General features: G+C 41.5%; 1 protein-coding gene across 3 annotated transcripts in view; it reads left to right on the forward strand.

The window, feature by feature from the left end:
* CNIH4 (cornichon family member 4) overlaps window positions 1–23,969 on the forward strand; it is a 29,706-nt gene extending 5,737 nt beyond the window's left edge. Inside the window, exons 2-5 of one of the 3 annotated variants that reach the window (XM_075530702.1) lie at window positions 962–1,030; window positions 8,498–8,610; window positions 16,144–16,284; window positions 20,944–23,969. In XM_075530702.1, the coding sequence (XP_075386817.1) occupies window positions 962–1,030; window positions 8,498–8,610; window positions 16,144–16,284; window positions 20,944–20,971 (351 nt within the window). In that variant the 3' untranslated portion in view covers window positions 20,972–23,969. Of the gene's footprint in view, window positions 1–961; window positions 1,031–8,497; window positions 8,611–16,143; window positions 16,285–20,943 lie in introns of those variants that run through there. The other 2 variants (XM_075530708.1, XM_075530715.1) reach the window with 2 other exon arrangements.
* Window positions 23,970–24,354: the final 385 nt, after the last annotated feature.

Here is a 24,354-nt window from a genome sequence, read left to right on the forward strand (position 1 = left end):
TTAAGAAATGATTGCTGGGGCCTTGTGACAACTGACTATGTGCTATGACATAGAAAGCTGAGAGGGCTTTTCCATATTTGGAGCCTATAAAGTTGTTGGCAAAAAGCAAACAAATTGGAGGAGAACCAATTTGTTGGGAAATTATGAAGCTGATTCTAGGTGTATTGAGGATGACAGGAGCTAGTAATATGGCAGTGTTTAATATTTAGTTGAGAGTTTTTTTTAGTGGACATTTTCAAGCATAAAAGTAGAGAACATAAGTGCAGTAAACTATATTTCCATCTCTGATTTCCAAGATTTTGCAGCTTTTTTTCTCTCTCTCCCAACTACCGTGAGTGTTGGGAGCAGGGAATATCTTAAAGCAAACCCCAAACTTAATCATTTCATTAAATACATCTACTTTTCCTTTTATGGCTACCTCCTTAAATTATTTGTGGGTTTACAGTTTATACTAAAAGTAGTTTAGGTCTAATTCCAGTTTAATGTGGCTACTGTGGAGTTTCACAAATATAAAAAATTCATACATAATCTGATTTTTGACATAGTTGCTACCAATGTAACTAGGCTCAGTTTTGTGTCTTGGTTTCGTTAAACATATTCTAAAGCTTTGAAGACTTTTTATGCATGTATCATGAACAAATACTTTTTCTAGTATTGGAAGTTCAGGCTTTTACTATTTAACTTAGTTTTATTGGTGTTATTTTCTGTTTCTTAGAGCCATTGGTAAGCATTTGAGGAATTCAGACTGAGTCTGAGTTTCCTTGTCTGCGTCAGATTTCTATGGTCCAGATTGTAATGAGAATAATAAAAGGATTGTTCTGTGAAAATCATTTTGTCAAGAAGAACATAAATAAGAAAATTGAACCTACTCTGAGTAAATAAGGGATTCTCCCCAATTGCTTAGTGAAACTTAGAAATGTGCTCAGTTGTAAAACTACTAATTCCTTATCTTGAGCCTCAGATAATTACTTTGTCTGATTTAGAATGTGATTACATTAATGCTAGATCATGTTGCTCGAAATTAAACAAGGTAAGACATTTCTTTCCTCATTTTCTGGTACTGAAATCAGCACTCCTGTTCTGTACTGAAGATGGTCACAGCAGCTCAGCATATGAATGTGTACTTGATTTGAGGGTGTGTGTTCCCTCTTACTCATTGGAAAGTTGGCAGAGCTGCTGGGATTTGCGGTGAAGTCAATGGAGGAATTCTTGTCTTTCTGTCCCTTTCTCTTTCCTTTCTCTCGCCCTTTCCCTCTCCCTTCTTAGCTCCCTCCCTCCTTTCTTACTTTGACTAATAGGTCTTTACTGAGAGCATTGACCCAAATAAAGTCAGTGAGTCCCCTGAAAGGACCTAGCTCCTGGACCAGTCATATAGTACAGCCTTGGGACCCTTGTCCCAGGGTAGGCATACATCAAGGTCCTCATCTTAGAACCAAATAAGTATCCCCTGAGGACTTTGGACCTTCTGGCGCTGGGACAGCCTGAAGGTCCCGGGGAGACCACCCTGGGCAAAGCATTCCAGGTGCCTTTGTCCAGGACTGGCGGGAAGGAGCAAGAACCAGCCACTGGTCCTGCATCGGCCTGCCTGAAGACTGGAGGCCGAGTGTGCAGGGCACGGGGTGGTCTGGCCATGACCATCCTCTAGGAGACAGTCCTGCGGGCCAAAATCACAGGAGAGAAGTCAGCTCCCAGGACATCCACAGGGTGTGGGCACTGGGTGTAGGGACCTGTACACAGACCAGAGGTCCTGAAGCCTGTGCCCAGTACCTGCAGGAGGAGACCCTGAGCTGCTAGGAGTTTTTTTCATACTAGAATTCATGACTTGGAAATTTTGTTTCTTTACCTCTTTCTGGTCCCCTTGACATCACTACTCAGGCTAGGCACAGGTTCCTTATGAGGGTATTTTTTTGTCTTCTGTGTCCAGACCCCTCCTCCTGCTAATAGCAAAAAAGCTCAGTCTGTCTGCCTTTTGTTGAAGGCGAGAAGCCATCCGTGTGGCTTGCTGCAGACTGGAATTAATTGACTGATTTGTTGGTAGGCATTTTTATCCTTAATGTGGTCTGGACTTGATATTTAGTAGAACGCTCTGTACCTCAGAGATTGTATAGATAGTTGGAAACCAGTTGGCCCTGTTTCACTTTCTGAGGTGAACAGATGGAAGCATTTTCTAAATGAAAGTTCATACATACAGTACTGTGAGGTGACTTTGACCTGACCTAAAAATGATGCTGTGTCTCCTCTTTTCCTATCTTCTTTCAGTGTACTTCAGTTTCTCTGACCCGGGAGAGAAATGAAAACTTGGAAAGTTAACTTGTCCTTGGAAAGTGAAAGAGCTTCTAGAAACAGATACTTCTCTTTATCTTTAGAAGGATGATAAGGAGCTCTGGTTACTCTTTGTGCTGCTAACTGCAAGGTTGGTAGTTCAAAACTACCAGCCACTTTGTGAAAGAAAGATTGCACTTTCTACTCCAATAAAGAGTTAGCCTTGGAAACCCATAGGGGCAGTTCTGTGAGATTGTAAACTCAAGGGTAGTTAAGTGTAAAATGATGATGAATTTTTTTAAAAAATCAGGTGGTTTTTCTATATTGCTTTGTATTTCTTGCACATTCAGTATTTCAGCTACTTTTTGGATTATCCTTGAGAAAAATTTAAATAAAAGAAATGGTTACTGCGATTCTTTCATTGAGAACGCTATTCCTTGAGTTGGAAGTTAAATGGTTTTTAGTGTTAATTTTAATTTTTACAAAGCAAAAATTAAAGATAATACTAAACTTACAATGAAAATAGTCCCTTCCCGACCTTTTAAATTTTAGATTATCCCCTCCAAAAAAAAATTGTAGCTTGTCCTTTAAAATTTAGATTAAATTTTGGTACTCCTCCTTTAAATATCTTCTAACTTTTCATTTTATTTTGGGGGTTAAATTTACCTTCAGTGTTTCTTTCCCTGTGATGCCATATTCTGATAATATAAATGTGTTATGGTAGAGCTTGGTAGCTTTTTATATTTTCGATAGCTTTGTCTTTCTCAGCGTTAATAATTTTGCTACAGTTTCCTCTTCATTTTTCTATTTAACTGCTACTAAGCATTTTCAATAACATCTGTAAAACCAGTGAGTACTATTTTCAGCATGGTCAAACACCCTGAAGTGATCAGTGGTTTTCCCAAGTGACATTTCTAGAGACTGCCTGCCATCCAAGAGATCTTGTCTGTGCGCTGGGCTTTCTACCTGGGCTCAGGAGCTCCTGATCCTCGGGTCTCATATTCTTCTTTTGTTTGGCGTAGAGTACTTGGGGATTAAGTTTTTGAGGTTTTGTGTATCATAAAATGTCTTAACCCTGGTTAGTAGTTGGTCTGAGTACAAAATTCTAGGTTGGAAAACACTTTTCCCTCAGAATTTACAAGACTGTTTTAGTTGTTTTCTGACTTTCAGTGTTCAAATTAGAAAGTCAGATGCCATTTTGATTTCTTATTCTTTTTTTTAAATCATTTCATTGGGGGTCCTTATAGCTCTTATTACAATCCATACATCCATCCATTGTGTCAAGCACATTTATACATATGTTGCCATCATTTTCAAAACATTTTCTACTTGAGACCTTGATATCAGCTCATCCCCCCACCCCCCACTACCCACCACCACCCTCCTGAACCCTTGATAATTTATAACTTTTTTTTTCATGTACACCAACCACTGTCTTCCTTCACCCACTTTTCTGTTGTCTGTACCCTTGAGCAGGGGTTATACACAGATAATTGTGATCCGTTCCCCCTTTCTCCCACCACCTTCCCCTTCCCCTCTAAATATCACTACTCTCATCTGTCCTGGATTTCCCTGCACTTCAAGCTCTTACTGTACCAGTGTACATGCTCTGGTCTAGCTGGACTTGTAAGGTAGAATTGGGGTCATGATAGTGAGAGGGAAGAAGCATTAAAGGAGTAGAGGAAAGTTGTATGTTTCATCGGTGCCCAACTGCACCCTGACTGGCTCGTCTCTTCCTAGTGGCCTTTCTGTAAGGGGATGTCCACAATTTTCTACAGATGAGCTTTGGGTTTCCACTCTGCGCTCCGCCTCATTCACATTGATAGGATTTTTTTGTTCTGGCTCTTTGATGTCTGATTCTGGATCCCATTGATACCTCATGATCACACAGGTTGGTGTGTTTCTTCCATGTGGGCTTTGTTGCTTCTCAGCTAGATGGTCACATGGTTATCTTAAAGCCTTTAAGACCCCAGACACTATATCTTTTGATAGCCAGGCACCGTCAGCTTTCTTCACTCCATTTGCTTATGCACACATTTTGTCTTTCATGATCATGTTGGGAAGGTGAGCATCACAAAATGTCACATTATTAGAACAAAGTGTTCTTTACGTTGAGGGAGTACTTGAGTGGAGGCCCAATGTCCATTTGTTACCTTAATACTAAACCTATAAATATATGCACATAAATCTATTCCCCCGTCATGTGTAAATATATTTACATATGTACATGCCTGTATTTAGACCTCTTTAAGTGCCCTTTGCCTCCTCGCTCTTTCCCTGATTTCCTTTTACTTTCCTCTTGTCCCGCTATCATTTTTGGCCTTCAGTCAGGTTTCAGTAATTCTCTTGGCTACACTGTCCTTGATCAAGCCCCACCAAGCATCCTATGTCCTCCTCATCATCGAGTTTAGATCACATGTAGTTCCCTTGTTCCTGAGTTTGTTTACACTGCCTTCCTTTCCCTAGCTAGCCCCTCTCCCCTGTCCTGTCCTTCCCTACCCCCCACCAACCATTGGTCCCTTAGTTTTCTCAGGATTGTGTATCCCGCCTATCTTATCTAGATAGACTTGCAGAGACAATAATAGGCACAAAAACAAGCCAGAGCAAAACAAAACAGGACCAAAAACAATGACAAAAAAAGAAAAGCCTATAAATAATTCTGGGTCTGTTTGTGGACCTTTAAGAGTGCTTTCCGCTGATGGGGTACCATACCCTGACCCTGATTTCTTATTCTTAGGTGATTTTATTTATATTTTGGTCCTGTCCTCTCTATGGAAGATTCCGAATTATTTCTTTGCCCTTGGAATTTTGTACAGTGGTACCTTTGTGGACCATTATTTAGGAAGGCCCTTTTCCTTACAAACAGTAATGTCCAGAAATGGATATCTGATAGGCTCTTAATGTTTGAGAAATGTGCTTGTATTCTTTTCATAAAAGAATTCTCTTTTCATTCTTTCTTTTTGTTGCACTCAGTCACTGAGTAATTGATCTGCTGGATTGCTTTGCCAATTCTTTAATCTTATTTTCACTTCTTTGGTTTTTTCCCTCTTCTGTTTGATTACTTTAAGATTTCTTTTGACTTTATTTTCTGACTTCTCATCTATGCTGTAGATTAAATTTCCCACAGCCTTTGTTCTTTTGGTTTATGTCAAATTCTCTTAGCATTCAAAGAAAAATGACTATATAGTTCTTGACGTTTTCTTTTGCTTCCTATAGTATTTCTATTTCTTTCAAGTTCCTTTCTTTTTTCCCCCTTTCATGTTGGATGGAGATTTTCCTCAAATGGCCAATCTGTGACTGTCTAGCATACTTCAGGTTAAAGCACTAAAATGCTTTTTGGAAGCTCTGCATGGGTGGCCCAGGCCTGTTGACTCACAGGAGCATACCTGGTATCTACCTAGACTTTCATTGGGTTACCTGACATGGCAGGAGTTATTGGTAGGTGTTTTCCCTTGTACCATTTATTTGCTCCAGAAAAGAATCTCCTAGGCTTCCGTGGAGGAGATTGATGTAAATCGAGTGCTAGTGTTCTGGGAATAAGTTAATAGAAGGGTACATGTACCTTGAACATGAAGCAGAAAAGAGATCGAAAACAGGATTTGGCTAAAAATTAGTAATCCATATCCCTAAGGTCACATCTGGCTTCCTAGAACTTAGTTTCAGGTGGGGGTCTGTGTAGGACAGTAAGAAATGAAAAGTTTGGAAACTAGGGATCTGGTAGCATGCAGAATAATCCCACCATGCCACCATTGACTGCCTTGGCATCAATTCTTGCTCATAGCCACCCTGAAGGGCAGGGTAGAACTGCTCTGTAGAGATTCTGAGGCTGGAAATCTTTACTGAATAGGACTGCTTCAGCTTTCTCCCAAGGAGTGGTTGATGGCTTTGAGCTGCCAATCTTTCAGTTAGCTGTCCAACACATAACTCACATCTCCACTGGGGCTCCTTTTGCAGAGTAAGCAGTAAGTAACCGTGGCTGACATACATGGAGCCCTGCTGGTGTAGTGGCTGCTTAATAAAACAGACCTATTCCGTTATTTCTTTCAGTATAGAGACAGCACATAGGAGCTCTGGTGGCGTAGTGGTTATGTGTTGGGCTGCTAACCACAAGGTCAGCAATTCGAAACCACCAGCTGCTCCTCTGGAGGAAGATGAAGCTTTCTCTCTTGTAAAGAGTTACACAGTCTCAGAAACCCACAGGAGCAGTTCTACCCTGGCCTTATAGAGTCACTAAGTCAGAATCGACTCGATGGCAGTGAGTTTTTATACTGCATGTGACATACATGCATTATCTCATCTGAATCTGTATAACAGCTTCGTGAGTTAGGTATGGTTATCTCCACATTAGAGAAGAGAAAATTGTGGCTTGGGGAAGAGAATGAAGTCTGCCCAGGAGTGCATGGTGAATAAAGAGCGAGGATGCCATTCCAGGCGTGTTAGACTTGGTTTGTGGTACCATTCGCTTTATTGCAGTTGTCTGAAACAAAAAGCCAGAAATAGATTTACTATGTAATAAGTAAGGAGCCCTGATCGCAGAGTGGATTATGTGTTTGACTGCTAACCACAGATCAGTTTTCGAGCCCACCAATTTCTCTTGCTAAAGAAAAATGAGGCTTTCTGCTCCCATAAAGATGTACAGCTTCAGACACCCATAAGAGTAGTTCCACCCTGTCCTCGAAGGTCCTGATGAGTCATAATTGACTAGTAGTGAGTTTGGTACAATATCTAGAGATTCAAATGTTCAGAAACCTAAAATGGGTCTGTCAGAGTTTAAATGTTCCATTCTTGTTATAAGATGGAAAAACTCCACCTGTGCGCAACTTTTAAAAGAAAAGTTAGTTTTTTCTTACAAAAATGTTGGAGTCAACACCTCACATCTGGATCATTTAACACAAGTTATCCATTAATTTTTATATATTTCTATATATAAAGTGTATCCTAAAATGTTTACTGTATAATTTGAAGATGAATTAGATCTTCAAAATAGTTATGAAAATTGCTATGAAGTCTTGTATTTTTGACACTGAATTGCCTTCACACCTTTTGTATGTGTGCCTTTTCAATTTCTTCTATTTTCTGTTCTTCTTGGGCTATACTCTGGCTTTACAGCATCAACTCTTGTAGTCTCTCTATATATTGTACAGACTTTCATGCCAAAAAGAAAAGTCCACAGCAATCTAATCGATGGTAACTCATAGTGACCCTGTAGGCAGAGAAGAACTACCTCTTTGGGTTTCCAAATCTCTCAGTGTTTCAAAGGCTGCAGAGTGACTGGTGGATGCATACCATTGACCTTAAGATCCGCAGCTCAAAGCGTAACCAACTATCATCAGACCCATATACAGCTTCCTTGGAAATTCAATAGATTTTTTTCAAATTTATTGTCTTATTTGATGATTTGTGGGTATGAATCTTCTCATATTTAAAATAGGAGGATGAATTAATAAATTAGTATAATTTAATAGCTGAAAATATAGTGAAAGACCTATCTAAGAAAGTAGAGCAGATATGATTCATCCAATGCAATTTTCTGAATCAGCGCCCCAAATAACCCCGTAGACAGGCTTAAAAACCAGGACACCGAGAAAAAAATTTTGTTGTTGCGCCGTGATATTAGCATCTTTTAAAAACCTTTTTTTAAAAAAAAAAGCAAAGTCTTGTTAGGCAACCCTTGTTAGAATAGCTGAGACTACATAATTCCACAGTGAACAAGGGGAACCTAAAAGGCAGTAGGTCAGGATTCTAGCACCTTGGTTCATTGTCTTATTTGGTCAACTTTGAACTGATTCTATACAGTTATAAAGTCGTTCTCCCCCTTTTTCTTTTCTAATTATATAAAAATTTCCTCTATGGGTTAAAAAATTTTTAAAGTTGATATTCTGCCTTGAAAGGCAGCAGCAAATACATATTTATCGACTATCCCAGATTAGAGTAAAAGGCTTTTGATGAAATAGAGAGTAAATTAGACTTTTGCTGCTGATGTTAGTTGTCATTCAAAATCTGCTTAGTGATGCTAAACCTTTCTTGGAATACATTGTAATTGAAATTAAGTGTTTATTTTTAAGCTGGGCCTTGATGTGTTTGCTTGAGGTAAGTGGTATGTAAATTTGTGGCATCTGACTAAATAACCTTGAAACTAGCAGGTAAGTTCTCTGTGTTGACTTTGCTTCACATAACATATAGAGTCAGACAAGACACAGCAGAAGAGATGTAATACTGTGTTCTTCCCTTGCAGTGGGTAATTCCAGAAGTAATTGGCCATACCATTGTCACTGTATTAATGCTAGTTTCACTGCACTGGTTCATCTTTCTCCTCAACTTGCCTGTTGCCACTTGGAATGTATATCGGTGAGTATAATTGCTTTTCTAGAAGCCCTGATGGTACAGTGGTTAAGCACTCAAATGCCCAACAAAAGGTTTGGCCTAAACCGGCCAACCTGCTCCATGGGGAAAGATGAGGCTGTCAGCTTCCGTAAAGAGTTACAACCTTAGAAGCACTGTGGGGGAGTTTTCCTCTGTCTTTTACCATGGCTATGAGTCAGAATGGACTTGAAGGCAACAGATTATAGGTGTTTATTGTTTTATGCTAGGAAAATTGTGTGTGTGTGTGTGTGTGTGTGTGTTTTAAAACCTTCTCTACTCCACTAAGACATGGCAGTATTAAAGTACAGGACGCTGGATGGTTCATTGAATCAGCATATATTTTTGTTCTTGGGATACAAGGAACATGGCAATTAGCATAGTGTACTCTTATAATAAAAGCATGTATTTATGTGTAAATTTAAAGATATGTATGGTTAGCTCTATTGTCTAAAAACTTGGAAATTACTTTTCCATTCTGTTTTGAATATCCTTTTTTTTTTCTGAGCAAAAGGGAAGAAATTTACTAGAGCCCATACGGGAAACCCTAGAGGGGCCCAGCATACCTTACTGTGTAGGCATGCCCACTGTACCCCCATGTCCCAGAGGGACTCTCCTTGAGCCAAGCTCTAAAGCCCCGGGACTGGCTGGGGGTGGGGATGTGAAGATCTTTTTCTTTAAGGATAGTCAAAAGCCTGAGAATATAATATATGGTCCTTGTTATTTATATCTGCATATTTTAATCTAGAGCATGCTTGAATTGCTCTAAGACAAATAGTATTTTAAAGTCTGAAAATGAAGTCACCTATCAAAATTTTTGCATAGTAAACTAAGGAAGTTTGTTCAGGCTTAGCTCAATGGAAGCACTAACTAGATGTAATGGTACAGTAGACTGTTGTACCACAACATATTTTCTTATAAAGAGCTGTGGGGGTTCACGACAAACCTGAAATTATTTTTATGCTATTTGGCTTGCTGCTGTACTAAATTTTAGATTTTATTTTACTTTTGCTTGTATCTAGGTTTTTGTTTTGAATTTTCAGTAAACATTCACTCACTGATTTTTTTTTTGCTTTTAATTTTGTCTTTTTAATATACAATAATTAAAAAGTTATTCTTGTTGAGAATATATGAGGAGGATCAAAATGTCTGTAGAAAATTTCCATTATCTTTTAATCCCATTTTTGCACGAATTTTCTGAAGCCCCTTCATACATAGCAGAATGTATATCAGTTCAACATGGTCTCCATTCATTGACTGGTTTTTAAATTTCAAAAAGTTCAGTTATCAATAATAAGAAAGTAAATAAAATTTAGGGAAACAGTAGTGCAATTAGACTTAAATGGGGGAGAAAAGAAAGGAGGGTGGAAAGATATCTGGAAGTACATGAAAAGGTCACAGAGAGATGCCGAGATGAGGGAAAGAGGGGATTTGAGGAATGTTTAATAGAGATAATGAAGCTAAGTAGGAAGAAAATGTTTTGAAAATGATGATGGCTACGTCTTTACAAATGTGCTTGACACAAAGGATGTATGGATGGATTAGGATAAGAGCTGTAAGAGCCCCCAGTAAAGTGATTTTAAAAAAATTATTTGAAGGATCTGAAAGGAATAAAATCATTCTGTTCATCTGAATGATGGCTTCCTTTGTTTGACAAAGGGACCCATAAAGTCAGGTACAGTTTCACTTCGTCCATCCATCCTTCTGATTGTTGATAAGAGTCCAAATAACTTTGCTGAGCACCTTCTAGGTAGTAGGCACTGTAGAGTAAACATCATAGATGTTCTGCCCTCAAACAAACAAAAAAAAAAAAACGATAATGAGGCTGGAGCATAAACTGAAGGAAAGTTTTAAAGTTTTCATCTACATTACGAGGAACTCAATTTCTAGAACACTAGATTGCGTTCCCGTGGAATCCGTACATGAATCGAGAAGCATCAGTGTGAACAGAATGAGGGGCTGCTGGGTGGATTAAATTTGGAAACTGTGTGCAGCAAGGTTGCTTTCTCTGACTTGCCTTGTCCATTCTGTTTGCGGAACAAAACATTCATGAAGCTGGACTCTATGAAGGACATGGGGTCGGTCGGATTGGAGAAAGACTCGTTATTAACAACTAAGATATGTAGATGATGCAATTTGGCTTGCCAAAAATGAAACTTAAAGCAATTATTGACGAGGGTCAAAGACTACAGCCTTCGATGGCATATACCTGAACAAGAAAAAAGGAAAATCCTCACTAATAGACCGATACACAGCATCATAAAAAAGGAAGGGAAAAAATATATCACTACTTTGATTCTACTAGAATGAACCACGTCTGTGGAAGCAACAGTCAAGAAATCAAATGATGTACAGCATCGGGCAAGTCTGCTGGCAATTCCACTTCCGCTGCCATTAAGTTGATCTGACACACAGTGACCCTTTGACTCTGTAGGGTCTATGAGACTAAAAATTTACTGGCAAAAGTAGCCTCATCTTTTCTCCCATAGAGTGGCTGATGGGCTTGAACCTCCAACCTGCAGTCAACAGCCCAACATGTCACCTGCTGTGCTACCAGGGCTCCTTTCTGCTGCAATAGGCTATCAGATTTATAAAAAGCAAAAATGTCACTTGGATGGCTAAGGTGTGCCTGACCTAAGCCATGATCTATTCAGTCTCCTTATAGCCAAGCAAAAACTGGGCAGTGAAAAAAGAAGATGGAAAAATGAATGTTGCATTAAGATGGTTCTTCGCAGGTACAGTCCAGCTCTGAGGCATCTCAGAAGGAAGTGGGCTTCTGAAAGGTCATGACTTTTGAAAGACCTGTGGAGCTCAGTTCTACTGGACACACCTGCGATTGCCTCTGTGGCAATAGGCTTTGGTTTAGTTGGAGTGAAATAACAGGCCGTTGTATTTTCAGTTGCATTTTCCTGATGACTTAGGTTTCCAGCATCTTTTCTTCTTTTTGTTTCCAGCATCTTTTCATGTGCTAACTAGCATTCATGAATCCTCTTTGTTCTATATGTTTTTGACAGTTGAGTTAAAATTTCGTATCATAACGTATTTGCTTTGGAAAATTTTTCTGGAAGCATAGTATGAGGATAGTCTTGCTTCTCCAGTTCCAGTTCATACATGGGTTTGTTCAAAACAATGTGTTTAACTTGTCTCTGCAAAAATTGGATGACTTCAGACAAGTTCTCTCCAAAATACACTTGTCTTAGTTTCATTAGGGTACTTTAAAAAAAAGTGCTGTGGAAAAGGGATTTTGAAGGCAGAGCTGTTAAGGTTTTTTTGCAAAACTCAAGTATCTTCCCGAATCCTTGAAACTTTGCAGCAAGTTTATTGGAATACTACTCTCCTTAGAACAACAGTGTTTGACTGGGTCAAGTGTTGTAAAGAAGGCCAGGAAGCTCTCAGCCTTATCCAAGAGGGAAGGCCGCATCCCTGATGAAGGAAGCAACTGGTTGAAACCCAGACTCTACTAGTGGAAGAAGACCACAGAATTATCATCCATGTGATAGCTACCAACCTTGGAATCTCACACAGTTCGCCTATTTAATAACATTTTCTTTGATTTTGTAGCAATTTTTCTGACTTACCCTTTGGTAGTATTGATTGAATGGAAAGAACCATGAGGTGGGAAACCAGTTAGAAGACTGGGGTGAAGTGATACGGTGTTGCCACAGGGTTGTCATTGGCAGAAATGGGAAAGAAACAGCTGTTTAAGTAATGCTAGAAATGAAGAGAGACAAGATGTTGAACTAACCAAGGTTGTTTTTGTTTTTAAAGATCATTTTATTGGGGCTCTTACAGCTTTTAAAATGACCGAGTGTTTTAAGGGGAAAATTGTAAGGTTCACCAAGAAAATGGTGGTACTCTTACTGGATACCTAGTATTCAGAGAACATGCCTGTTTGAGCCAATTTGTAGTGAGATGTTACCTGAATGTTCAAATGGAAGTGCCCTCAATGCAGCGACAGATGTGCAATTAAGAATTGCGAGGGGATAAAAAGACAAAGAATTGTGAGAGAAGTTAAGATTCCTGATTTGAGGGAAAGAGAGAGGCAGTTGCATTTCTCAGCAGTGATGCTGTCGTGCTGAGGATTGGGATTCTGGAAGAGGAACCCGTATTGGACTAGAAAGGTGGCACCAAGAGTTTGAGCCGGAAGAGAGTGGATCAGAATATAAGTGCACCAGCACAGGACCTGCCGCAGAGATAGCACAGTGGGTGTTGAAGCTCAGACCCCTAACACACAGAGCCCTCTGGGTGCTGTGGTTATCTCTTGGCCTGTGATCCGCATGGTCAGCAGTTCGAAACCTCCAGCAGCTTCTCCGGAGCAAGATTGGCCTTTCTGTGGTAAACAGTTACAGCCTCAAACTCACAGGGGATCACTATAGTTACCATTGACTTGATGGCAGTGAGTTTGGATTTTTTATCTCAATGGACCTGTGTCAAATTGACACGTGAATGAAACTGCATTTTCTTTAAAAGCAACAGAATTATACACTATTAACTTATAAATGAAACTATGGTATGGTGTATATACAATGTATAAACTTAATATACAACATGTGAGATAATTGGGTTTTATATGGTAAGGGTAGCTTGGGTTGGTTACTATAACACTGCTGCATTATTTGTCATTACAAAAGTAATGCTTTCAAACTGTTATAGGGGGAAACAGTAATAAGGGTTGCTGGGGGAATAGGGTGGGGAGGGGGGGATAAAGGGAACGGTTAGCAAGGAGTTCAAGAAGAAAGAAAATGGTTTGAAACTGATGTGGTCACACTTGAGCTTTGCTGCTTGATGAGATTGGACTGTGGAATGCCGTGATCTGTAAGAGTTCCCAATGAATGATCAATTTAAAAAGTAATGCTTTTGTAAATGAAACTAATCTACTGGGATTGATATCTTTATGGATTCAGAAAACTTCATTTTTTTTTTCCTTCAGAGAGGCCTTATGGGTTTGAACTGTTGACCTTGAAGTTAGTGGCTCGACCAGGACTTGCGCCGCAGTGCCACCAGGGCTCCTCTTAATGGCATCCAATTTCCTTATTTGTGAAAGAAATTGTTCAGGGAGAAGACTCCTGTGTCCTGTACGCTGCAGTGCGATTAAGTACATGGATGAAAAAAAAAAAAAAAAAGAACATGGATGATAAGTGTAACTGTTTCTGAAGAGCACAGAAGACTCCGGCATATCGAATATATCATTATCATAAAGCTTGAGTGCTCTCAGTTGAGTAGGTCTGGATTTGGGAGTAGGGCCATGTTTTCAGTGCTCCTTCACCACCACTATAAAAAACGCCCCTTTCTTACATTCTCTTTATATTTCGTAACATTTTCCACTTACTCTGTAATTTTTTATTTTCTTTTAAATCATTTTATTGGGCGCTCTTAGAGCTCTTTCACAATCCACACGTACATCCCTTGTTTCAAGCACCTTTGTATATATGTTGCCATCATCATTTTGAAAACATTTTCTTTCTACTTGAGCTTTTGGTATCAGTTCACTTCCCCCTTCCTCCACCCTCCCTCCCTCATGAACCCTTGATAATTTATAAATTACTATTTGTTTCATGTGTTATACGAACCGCAGTCTCCTTTCACCCACTTTTCTGTTGTCCGACTCCCTGAGAGGAGGTTATTATGTCGATCATTGTGATTGGTTCCACCTTTGTCCCCCACCTTTATTCTGTGTTTTTCTAAGTTACTTCACTCTAGATGTTATTCTTCCAGTGCCTTACCCTGAGGTAGAGTTTTATTTTATCCTTGTAGCCTCTGTTCTAAATAATTTCTGTTCTACCTTCTCTGAGTTGCTACTTTAAGATAGTGTCATTTATAAGTCACACAGATTAAGACAAATTATCTGTTAGCAAGAACACCAAACCTGAGAGTTTTTTTCTAAACATAGAAACTCTTTTAAAAAACCCAAAAAACTATTGTTTGGTCTTAAGCCTGTGAAATGGGAATAATTATGTGTAACACTTTAAAAAAATAGTTTTATTGGGGGCTTGCACAACTCATCACAATCCTTACTTACATCCATTGTATCAAGCACATTTGTACATACCTTGCCCTCATTTTCAAAACATTTTCTTTGTACTTGAGACCTTGGTATCAGATCCTCTTTTTTTCCCTCCCTTCCTCATGAACTCTTTTAAAATTATAAATCATTATTTCATGTCTTTTTTTCCCCCTTTTTCAATATTTTAAAGGTCTTTTGCATCAGATTTGCCCAATGGGGTGCATGGTTTGATCTATTTTTTTTAAACATTTTATTATATTTCATGTCTTATACCACTTGCTGTCTCCCTTCACCATGTTTCTGTTGTTTGTCCTATGGGGGATGGGGCTTATATGTCGATCATTGTGATCCATTACCCCTTCTCCACCCACCTTCCCCCTTCCCTCATGGTATCGCTACTCTCATGATTGTTTCTGAGGGTTTTATCTGTCCTGGATTCCCTGTGCTGTGAGCTCTTATCTGTACCAGTGTACATGTTCTGGTCCAGCCAGCTTTGTAAGGGAGAACCTGGGGTCTTGATAGTGGGGTGAGAGAGGAAGGAAGCATTAAAGAACTAGAGGAATGTGTGTTTTGTCTGTGCTATACCGTACCCTGGCTGGCTCGTCCATCCCATCTGTGACAGGGATATCCAATTGTCTACTGATGAGCTTTGGGTCTTCTGATGCATGATACCTGATCCAGTCGACACCTCATGATCAAATAGGCTGGTGTGCTTCTTCCATGTGGATTTTGGTTGCTTCCTTGATAGATGGCCCCTTGTTTAACTTCAAGCCTTTAAGACCCCAGATGCTATGTCTTTTAATAGCTGGACACTATCAGCTTTCTTCATGACATTTGCTTATGCACTGCAAAGGTGAACACAGAATACCGACACTGTCCTTTTAAGCATGTTATGAAAGTAAAGGGGAGAAATCACACTTGTCAATTTAGAACTTTGAAGAAATAAATGTGTCTAAAAACTTTAAACAGGTAGAGGGAGGGTGGGTTGGAAAGGGAGAACAATTACTAGGATCTACATATAACCTCCTCCCTGGGGGGTGGACAAAAGACAAGTGGGTGAAGAGAGACATCAGACAGTGTAAGCTATGACAAAATAATAATTTATAAATTATCAAGGGTTCAAAAATAATAATTTATAAACTATCAAGGGTTCATGAGGGAGGGGAAAATGAGCTGATACCAAAGGTGCAAGCAGAAAGCAAATGTTTTGAGAACGATGGCAACAAATGTACAGATGTGCTTGACATAATGGATGTATGTAAAGATTGTGATAAGAGGTGTGTGAGCCCCCAATAAAATGAAATAAAAAAATGAAACATTTGCTCTGGTTTTGGTAATTGAGAGAGCTTAAAATCTATAGTATTGTATATTCCAAAGAAAAAGGAAGTAATGACTTGATAGCACCATATTTCCCTGACTTTAAATGGTCTAGATATAAAACTGCTATGATTATTTTTAGTGTTTATGTTGAGAATCTTGTTTTCATTCTAATGTGTTTCTATCTTTTATTTTCCCAGGTTCATTATGGTGCCGAGTGGTAACATGGGAGTGTTTGACCCAACAGAAATACACAATCGAGGGCAGCTGAAGTCACACATGAAAGAAGCCATGATCAAGCTTGGTTTTCACTTGCTGTGCTTCTTCATGTATCTCTATAGGTGAGCTCTGATTTAGTCCTCGTGGTGTTTCCCTGGATGCCGTATTTGCTGTTGATGGGTGCACTCACTGTATTATAGAATTACATTCTCGTGCTGTGGGATTTTACACACACTTGCAGAACTTGGGGATGCGTGTGAATTTCTCTGTGTGGACTCTCCATGTGTGGCATTGAATCTACATTCTGTCTAGGGTACAGTCGAGCTTCTGCTTGGCTTCTTGTTACCCCTCAGTGTGGCTCTCATCCGACTGAAGACTGGCTTTGCTAGCCCTGTGCTGCGCCAGCGTTCGCATGTGAGCACTCGCTGCCTGTCCGAAGCCTTAATGTGTGCTTCCCCGACCCTGGCCCTCTCGTGTCTCCAGGGTGTCAGACCACTGGCCAGAGCTCTCCACAGCTCACAGCGAAGTTGGGCTGAGCTCTCTTGAGGTGAGGAGTGTGAGTGTGTTTTCAGTTCCTTTCCCTGGCATGCCAAGTAGTCTTGGCTGGAAGACTGCTCAGATGTCTGCTTGTCATAGATGGGAGGAAGGATAACTTTGAAGACTTGGTTGTAACGCACTGGAAACTTAATGCTTTAGAGATGCACAAGCCACCCTTTCATTACCCACCATACAAAACAAAAGCACTTGCTACTGAGTTGATTTCAGCACACAGGGACCCTAAGTGCAGAGTCAAAGTGCTCCATGGGGCTTCACCGAAGCTGCCCGCCACATTGTTGGTCGTGGAGCAACTGACTATGGGTTTGAACGGCTCACCTTTTAGTTAGCAATCAAGTACTTAAGCACTAAGCCACCCGGGCTGTTACCCATGTCAAACCGATAGGGTAAAATAAAATGCAGGAGGGGCGGGGGCTAATGTGTGGGTGACTTGATAAGGAGTCCTGGTGGCACCGTAGCTAAGCTCTCAGCTGCTAACCAAATAACCAGCAGTTTGCACCTACCGGCTACTCCAGAGCCGTCTGCTTCCTTACAGCTTGCAGCTTTGGAAACTGTACGAGGGCGTTCCTCTGTCTTACAGGGTTCTTTGAGGTGGAATCTAGTCAGTGGGTTTGGTTTTGGTTGGGTGACTTGATTAAGCCTTCAGAAGTCTAGAAATCCAGCTTAACGTTAACTTTGTCAATTTTGTATCAAAGCTTAGTTCAATTTTATTCCCCCCTTAGGTAAATTTTTATTTTCTCTCATGTTAACATATTAAAAAAACCCAAATTCACTGCCGTCAAGTTGATTTCTACTCAGCAACTTTATAGGGCAGAGAACTGCCCCTGCGGGTTTCTGAGACTGTAACTCTATGGGAGTAGAAAGCTTTAGTTTTCTCCCTTGGAATTTAAAGCTGGGAGTTTCAAACTGCTGACCTTGTGGCTAGCAGCCCAACAACACATACCCACTGGGGCTCCCACATAGACATAAGGAGGAATAAAAAGTTTAAATTGTACCAAACTCTAAAGAGCTCTAATGGTTAGATGGGTAAAAAGATAACAGTTTTTAAAAATTACTGTTTTTTAAAAAATTTAAATTACTCAGAGCCATTTTACCCTCGACCTGACAAAGCAGGATCTCTGAAATGCGCTTCCACTGTGCTAATTTCACCCAAATGTGGATTGCAAGGAGCCCTGGGAGAGCTGCGGGTGAGCGAGTGAGGCATGTGACAACTCACTGAAAGGCTGGCAGTTTGAAGCCACCACTGTGCTTCTGCAAAGATGGCAGCCCTGAAGGCCCTGTGGGACCCTCGGCTCTCTCCCGCAGGGCCACCAGGAGCCGGGGTCCGCAAGAGGGCAGTGGTTTTTAGCATCGATTCCAATCTAGGTGCTTGAAATTGGTGTGTGGATGGTTCTTGTTAACAGTTCCTCTTTGCCTTGCTGTGTTTTCAAAGCTGGGACAGGAGGCGCAGGGAAGTCGTTTCTGGCTTTCTTTCCCTACCTCTTTGCGAATGTGTGTGCTGCGCAAGTGTTAAAGAATAAACAGCAGAGGAGTTTAATATGAAACATAGGATTCTGATTACTTTCTCTAGTCTAAACTGTACAAATACCCTTTTTTACCATCATCTATGGGGGACTTCACAAAATATAGTAGACTGACATTAAAAGATTATGGGATATTTCCACCAACTCTCCCCCCGCCCCGCCTGTATGCTCCTGATGTTTGTCTCTTTCTGAAGACATAAACAACACTCAGCAGTCACTTAGCCCGTGCTCGGCCTCTGGCTCTGGGCTTTCCTGTTGAGCGGAGCTGGCGGTACAGCCCTCGATGGACCCTTGTGGGAGCAGGTGTAGGGTAGCGAGCAATATATGGTGTCGTAGATAATTTTAAAATCCACTTCAGTGTCTTAACTTTCAGCGCTTGAATTTAAAGCACTGGAAAAGATGGGCTGAAGACTGGGAATTGGGGAAATCAAGAATTAATTTGGAGTGCAAGCTTACGGCGTGGTTCTTCACCATTAATCAGGAGTTTTTCCTGAGTAGCTGCACTTCTCAGTGGCCGCAGCCACCTCTTGTCTTCCTCTTTCCTGGGTCTTCCTGGGCCTGTCTTTGACAGCACCATTGCTAGCCATTCATCCCTGGGTGTCACCTGTAGCTCTGGGCATTGGGATGAGGGTGGTCGCAGAAGATGACTTTGTAACCCGTTTCCCTTGGTACTTGACTTACCTTGAAAGAGATTGTGTGATCTTCATCTGTTCCTCTCTACCCCCTGCCGCACTCCGCAGTATACCTTACAGAGTGGACACTGAGCATTGTTCAGTAGAATTAGTAGTAAAATGCTCATCTTTTTTGGAAAATGGCAGAACCTGTCTTCGGTGTTTTTGTTTCAGTGGTAGCCTAGTGGAATTTGAGTTCCGCCACTTAATCACTGGTGGCCCTGGGTAACTTTCTTACCCAGTCTGTGCCTCAGTTTCCCCATCTGAAAGTGGGATGGTAATAGTGTCTGCATCATTGGATTGTGACAGCGTGTGGACTAAATCAAGTTAACACAGATAATGCACTTAAAATTTGTGCTGGCCTGTACTAAGCTCTCAAAAATCCCTGAGAAAAATTACTCTTAACCCATGACTTGGAAAGTTGATATAGATTTGAACAGCAAATCACCATACCATTAATATGGTCAGAGTATTTCTCTGTAACTTAGCCAGTTGATCTCAGTGGAGCAAGACTGATCCAGTATTTAAAAGGAAGCGATAGTGGCAGTCTTGATCGCATATTTATTGCGTGACAGCTGTCAGACTGTGCAAGTCATTGCAGGCGACACAAGAATCTTGACAGCACAAAATCTCCATCGTGCATGCCTCTAGCTTGGAAATAGCACTCCTTGAGGTGGCCCACTGGACTGCGAGCGTGGTAATTACATGAACGAAGCGCCCTACTCACTTTTCCAGGAGCTCACGATTCAGTGGTAGAGGCCAGCAAGGAAAGCAAAGCTTGCAGGAAGATGATGTCCTGGCAGTGAGGTCAGCCTCCCAAAGCAGATCACTTAGTGCCAAATGGCAAAGTCTGAGTAGGAATACTCTGGGCTGTGGGGGTGGGATGGCCTCTTTACATGCTGGCCTCTGCCATTGGATCGCGGGCTCCTGGAGGGGAGACCTGGGTCCTTCATACGTTCACCCAACCTCCGCATTCAGTCCAGGGATTTCCAAGATACGTGCACTTTCCCTGTGAGACTGTGTATACATACATACACCAAGATTACCAAGATGTGTACACTTTCCCTGTGAGACTGTGTGCTGCTCCTTTGTGCCACCTGCAATGATATGCAGTGTCTGACACAGCACTCACTCTCTCTATATGTTACCAAGACAGCAGAGTAAACCATCATTTCCGTTTATGTACTGGAGTCAGCATTCCAGGCAGAGGGATGTGTACAGAGACCTGACCCTTTCATGTTGGGGGAAGAGCTTTCTCTCTTTAGATGTAGCCCAACACTGGGTTCCGGTTATAAGTCCTCCCTCAACCCTCTCCGAGGGACTAGAGTTTCCCACAGACACATGCTGTATGTTTTTACCCACTGCAACCCCCTCCCCCCCCTTGAGTGAGTCACTCTGGTTAGTGCTATGCCAATTTTATTTTACATGGTGCTGACTTCAGTTTCTATTTCTGATCACATGGAGAGTTCATGTAGCATAGATTCCATCAGCTTAAGTGAATAGGAACCAGTGTACGGTTTCCCAGCTACTGGGGGACTACCAAACCCAACCCGTGACTCCCTGAGCATGCTTTATACCGTTAATATACAAATAGGATCAAACGTTTTACTGTTTTTATATACATGAATAAGAGACTAAAGCAAATGAACAGAACGATATGGTTTACTTGTTGTATGGGGGGAGGGGTGAATGAAGCTGAAGTCACGTCTAGAAATGTCATGAGACAGTCATGGGACAGACAAGGGCACGCCACAGCAGCTGACTTTTTAGTCTTTTAATTTTTAAGCATTTTAGGTGTGGGTGCACGTGGGCATGTAATGAGTGAAAATCCATGGTACTCTTCGAAACAGTTTTTTTCAGTGAAGGTATTTGCCATGGCTTCGAGATGCCCCAGAGAAGGTTTTCTTTCCTTTAGGGACAAATATTTGCCTCTTCCTCCATTTACTGAGCCTCTGAGACACAAGTGTGGACAGAGGAGACTACAGGAGTGCTTCTAAGAAAGCCTGCTAACGCTTGCTTCTTCTCTCCGCAGCATGATCCTAGCGCTGATCAACGACTGAAGCCGGAGAGCCCAGGTGAAGTCCGCCTACACTACAGTGCACATTTGAGGAGACCGAGACTACTTCAATCATCTTTAGGAAGTGACCATAGCAGTATATTTTTCCTCTTTGAACAAAAAAAAAAAGATGAAACTATTTTTGCTGTATTTTTACCATATAAAGTATTTAAAAAATATGAGTTGAGTTTTTGTAGATTTCTGGTTCTCAACTTTAGCCAACCCCCAGCACGGGAAGGTGTTTTTTTCATCATCTGTGTGTTGAAGATGGTTATTTGTATGTAGGAACAGGACTGCCATTCCAGCCTTGCATGCCAAAGAGAGGAAGGCCGCCCTGAAAGGGGCCGTTCTTCAGGTCGACTGAAAAAGGCCCCTGTTTCATTTGGACAGATGGGAACAGGAAGGTCACGCCCCTCGTTGCCTATAGTGGTGCAGCTTCATATATTTAATATAGTCTTAAAATGTATGGAATTGTCAGCCACAAGTCTTTTCACAAGGATGTTAACAGACAAAAAGTGACATTTCAAATTTATATGTTTCTTTGCAGAATCTGTGAAACCTTAGAAACCATTTGCCCAGGTCCAGTGAAGTCCCTGCTTATAGAAAGGAAAAATAAATCAGAAAAGCAAACTTTTTTTATCAGGAGCTTTTATGGAGAAGCCACTGCCTCCATAGTCTGCCCCGCCTCCTAAACCGTGCCACTGGCCGCTGTCAGTTCTTATTTTTCTATTGTAATTGATCCCCCCAGGAGTTTTGTTAGTTTGTTTTAATGGGTTTGGAGTAGGACGTGGTCCAAAATACTCATCAGAGTAGAAGGGAATAGTTAATGCACGGTCAGTGAAACTGAGCTAGCTCATCGGTGTTCCATGTGGTACCACGTTAATGTCGCCCTTCTGTCCTTTTGCACTGGTCACTCTGTGAGCTGGGAGACCCGTGTCAACCACCTCCTGGCATGGCGCTCTCTGAGCACACTTCCTGGCGAGCTGTTTGTAAGTGCTCGCTGTGGATGAAAGTAGTTGACCTCTTTAGCTCCTCTTGCAGCTCTCCAAGCGTAAAGTCAGCCCGACAGTTTAGCCTCAGTTGTAGTTTGTGCTTTAATATTACAATCTTAAGTATTGGCATTTAGGCAAAACGTGACTGCTTTCTGGCCAAATCTAGAGCGTTTTCTCTGGTAAGGCAGGTGTGCGCAGCTAAAAAGCTGTTTGGCCACCAAGGGATCAGATGCTCTGCCCTTCAGTCCTTGACTGAGCAACCTGGCCAGAAGCAAGGAGCCACTCGGAGAACCTCCCAGATAGGTGGGCCCATAGTTGAAGAGGGACAAAGTGGCCTGGGAACAATGAATTGTGAAATGGTAGGTCCAGCAATCTTGGTTCTGTTGGCCTCTTTGAAATTTCCCCTGATAGAAATTCCATATTCCTGCTAGGCCAGATGCCAAGAAGGGGGTGGGGGGGGTCAGAGTTATTTGCTTGTGATCACTTTTCCTCACGTTTCCCTTAGAAATAACTTGCTTTGTTTAAAAATCAGCCCCTCCACACTACCTTTCTCCTAGCTTCCAGTGCCACTCATGTTCTGCTTACGCTTTGAAAGCAATGAAGTCTCTAGAAAACTTAAATCCTTAGACCTGAGAGCCTAGCAAACCTACTTAGAGAAGCCCATGGAGGTGGCGAACTTTTCACTAGTATTTACCCCTGCCCTGCCATTCTTCTTTTTATTTTAAATCATTTTATTGGGGGCTCATACAACTCTTATCACAATCCATACATCCATCTATTATGTCAAGCACATTTGTATATTTGTTACCATCATCATTCTCAAAACATTTGCTTTCTACTTGAGCCCTTGGTATGAGCTAATTTTCTCCCCACCCTCCCACACGAACTCTTGATAATTTATAAATTATTACTGTTTTTTCATGTCTTACACTGACCCATGTCTCCATTCACCTACTTTTCTGTTGTCTGTCCCCCAGGGAGGAGGTTATATGTAGATCGTTGTGATTGGTTCCTCCTTTCTCTCCCCCCCCCCCACACACACCTTTCCCTTCCCCTCTTGGTCTCACTACTCGTTATTGATCCTGAGGGCCTGCCATTCTTAATAACCAGAATTGAAACTTGTGGCATTGCCATGCCTTTGGGCTGGCAGCTCACATGTCTGGCAAAAGTTGCTAAGGCAAAGCTGCTCAAAGAGGTGCCTTGATAACAAAGTAAAGGCATTCTCTACTGCTTCTACATTAATTTTGGTTAAAAGCTGACAACTCTTTCTTAAATTGCTTTGTCTATCAAAATCAGGAAAAGGTAACATTTTTTGGTGTTCTCTTTAGAGGCTCTGGTAAATGTAAGGGGCGGGGGCAGGGTGTAATCACTGGCATGAAGAGCTGTGCTTCAGATGCTACAGCTTAGTTTTCTGGGCTTTTCAGAGACTGGCGCAGAGGCCCTCGGAGGTCATCTGGTCTAAGTGTGAGAGCTGGGCCTCGCAGGTGGGACCCTCTGGGGTCCCGTGTGTAGTCTACGCTCTTTCTTCTTTGCCTCTCCTTTCAAGGGTGAGGTTTGCTGCCCCTCTGTCGGGCCCAGTAGGTGCAGGACCCTGGGGCGCCCCTACATGGTGTCATTTTCCCCTGAAACAGTGGCCCTCTATCCTGAACAGTGGTAAAAGGGGCCCCTGTTAATCATCACTACCTCAGTTGAGACCTGAGGAAGCAAGAGCCAGGATGCAGCTCCTTCAGCTGCCACATACTGTAATGTACCGAGTCCACATCTGCTGCCTTTGACCTGGTCTGTCTTTGAAGGTGAACGCTGAGGAAGCACCAGTTGGGCTTTCTCTCCTGTGGCACTGTCAAGTTCCCTCTGCTGTTAGAGTTGTTTGTACTCCTTTCATCTCCCCTACGAGATTGTACGCTCCTGGAGGGCAGAGCACACTCTTACTCACATTTGTACCTTCCTCCTCTGCCTGGCACCTAACAGTGCCTTGCGCATAGAAACAATAAATGATTGTTGAATGAACAAGCCAATCTGATGGTGTTGTTCTATTGCTCTTGCTGCAGGAAGCCTATCCCGTGTCCTCTAAGTTCGAGGAAAAGCTGAAGCAGCAATGGAGCAACAGAATCGAAGCCACCTTCAGTATTTTCCAGGCAGTCACACCAACTGTTGTGAGACACTTTAGGAAGGAAAGGAGTGTGCTCAGTTTGATTCACTCATAACGTGTGACCTCAGCCTCACTCACCTAGTAATAGTTGTGATGAAAAGTGTCATGTACTACATGAAGCTAACAAACTTGGTCCAGCATACAGAAATGGGAGCAAGGTAGAGTATTGTTAGTCTGTGCTTGTTGTCCAGATCTTAGGCCTCTGTTTATGAACTCCAAATGTACTATTTTGCTCTCTAGTGTAAC

The sequence above is a fragment of the Tenrec ecaudatus genome, chromosome 1, assembly GCF_050624435.1.
Source record: "Tenrec ecaudatus isolate mTenEca1 chromosome 1, mTenEca1.hap1, whole genome shotgun sequence".
Classification (NCBI taxonomy): Eukaryota; Metazoa; Chordata; class Mammalia; order Afrosoricida; family Tenrecidae; genus Tenrec; species Tenrec ecaudatus.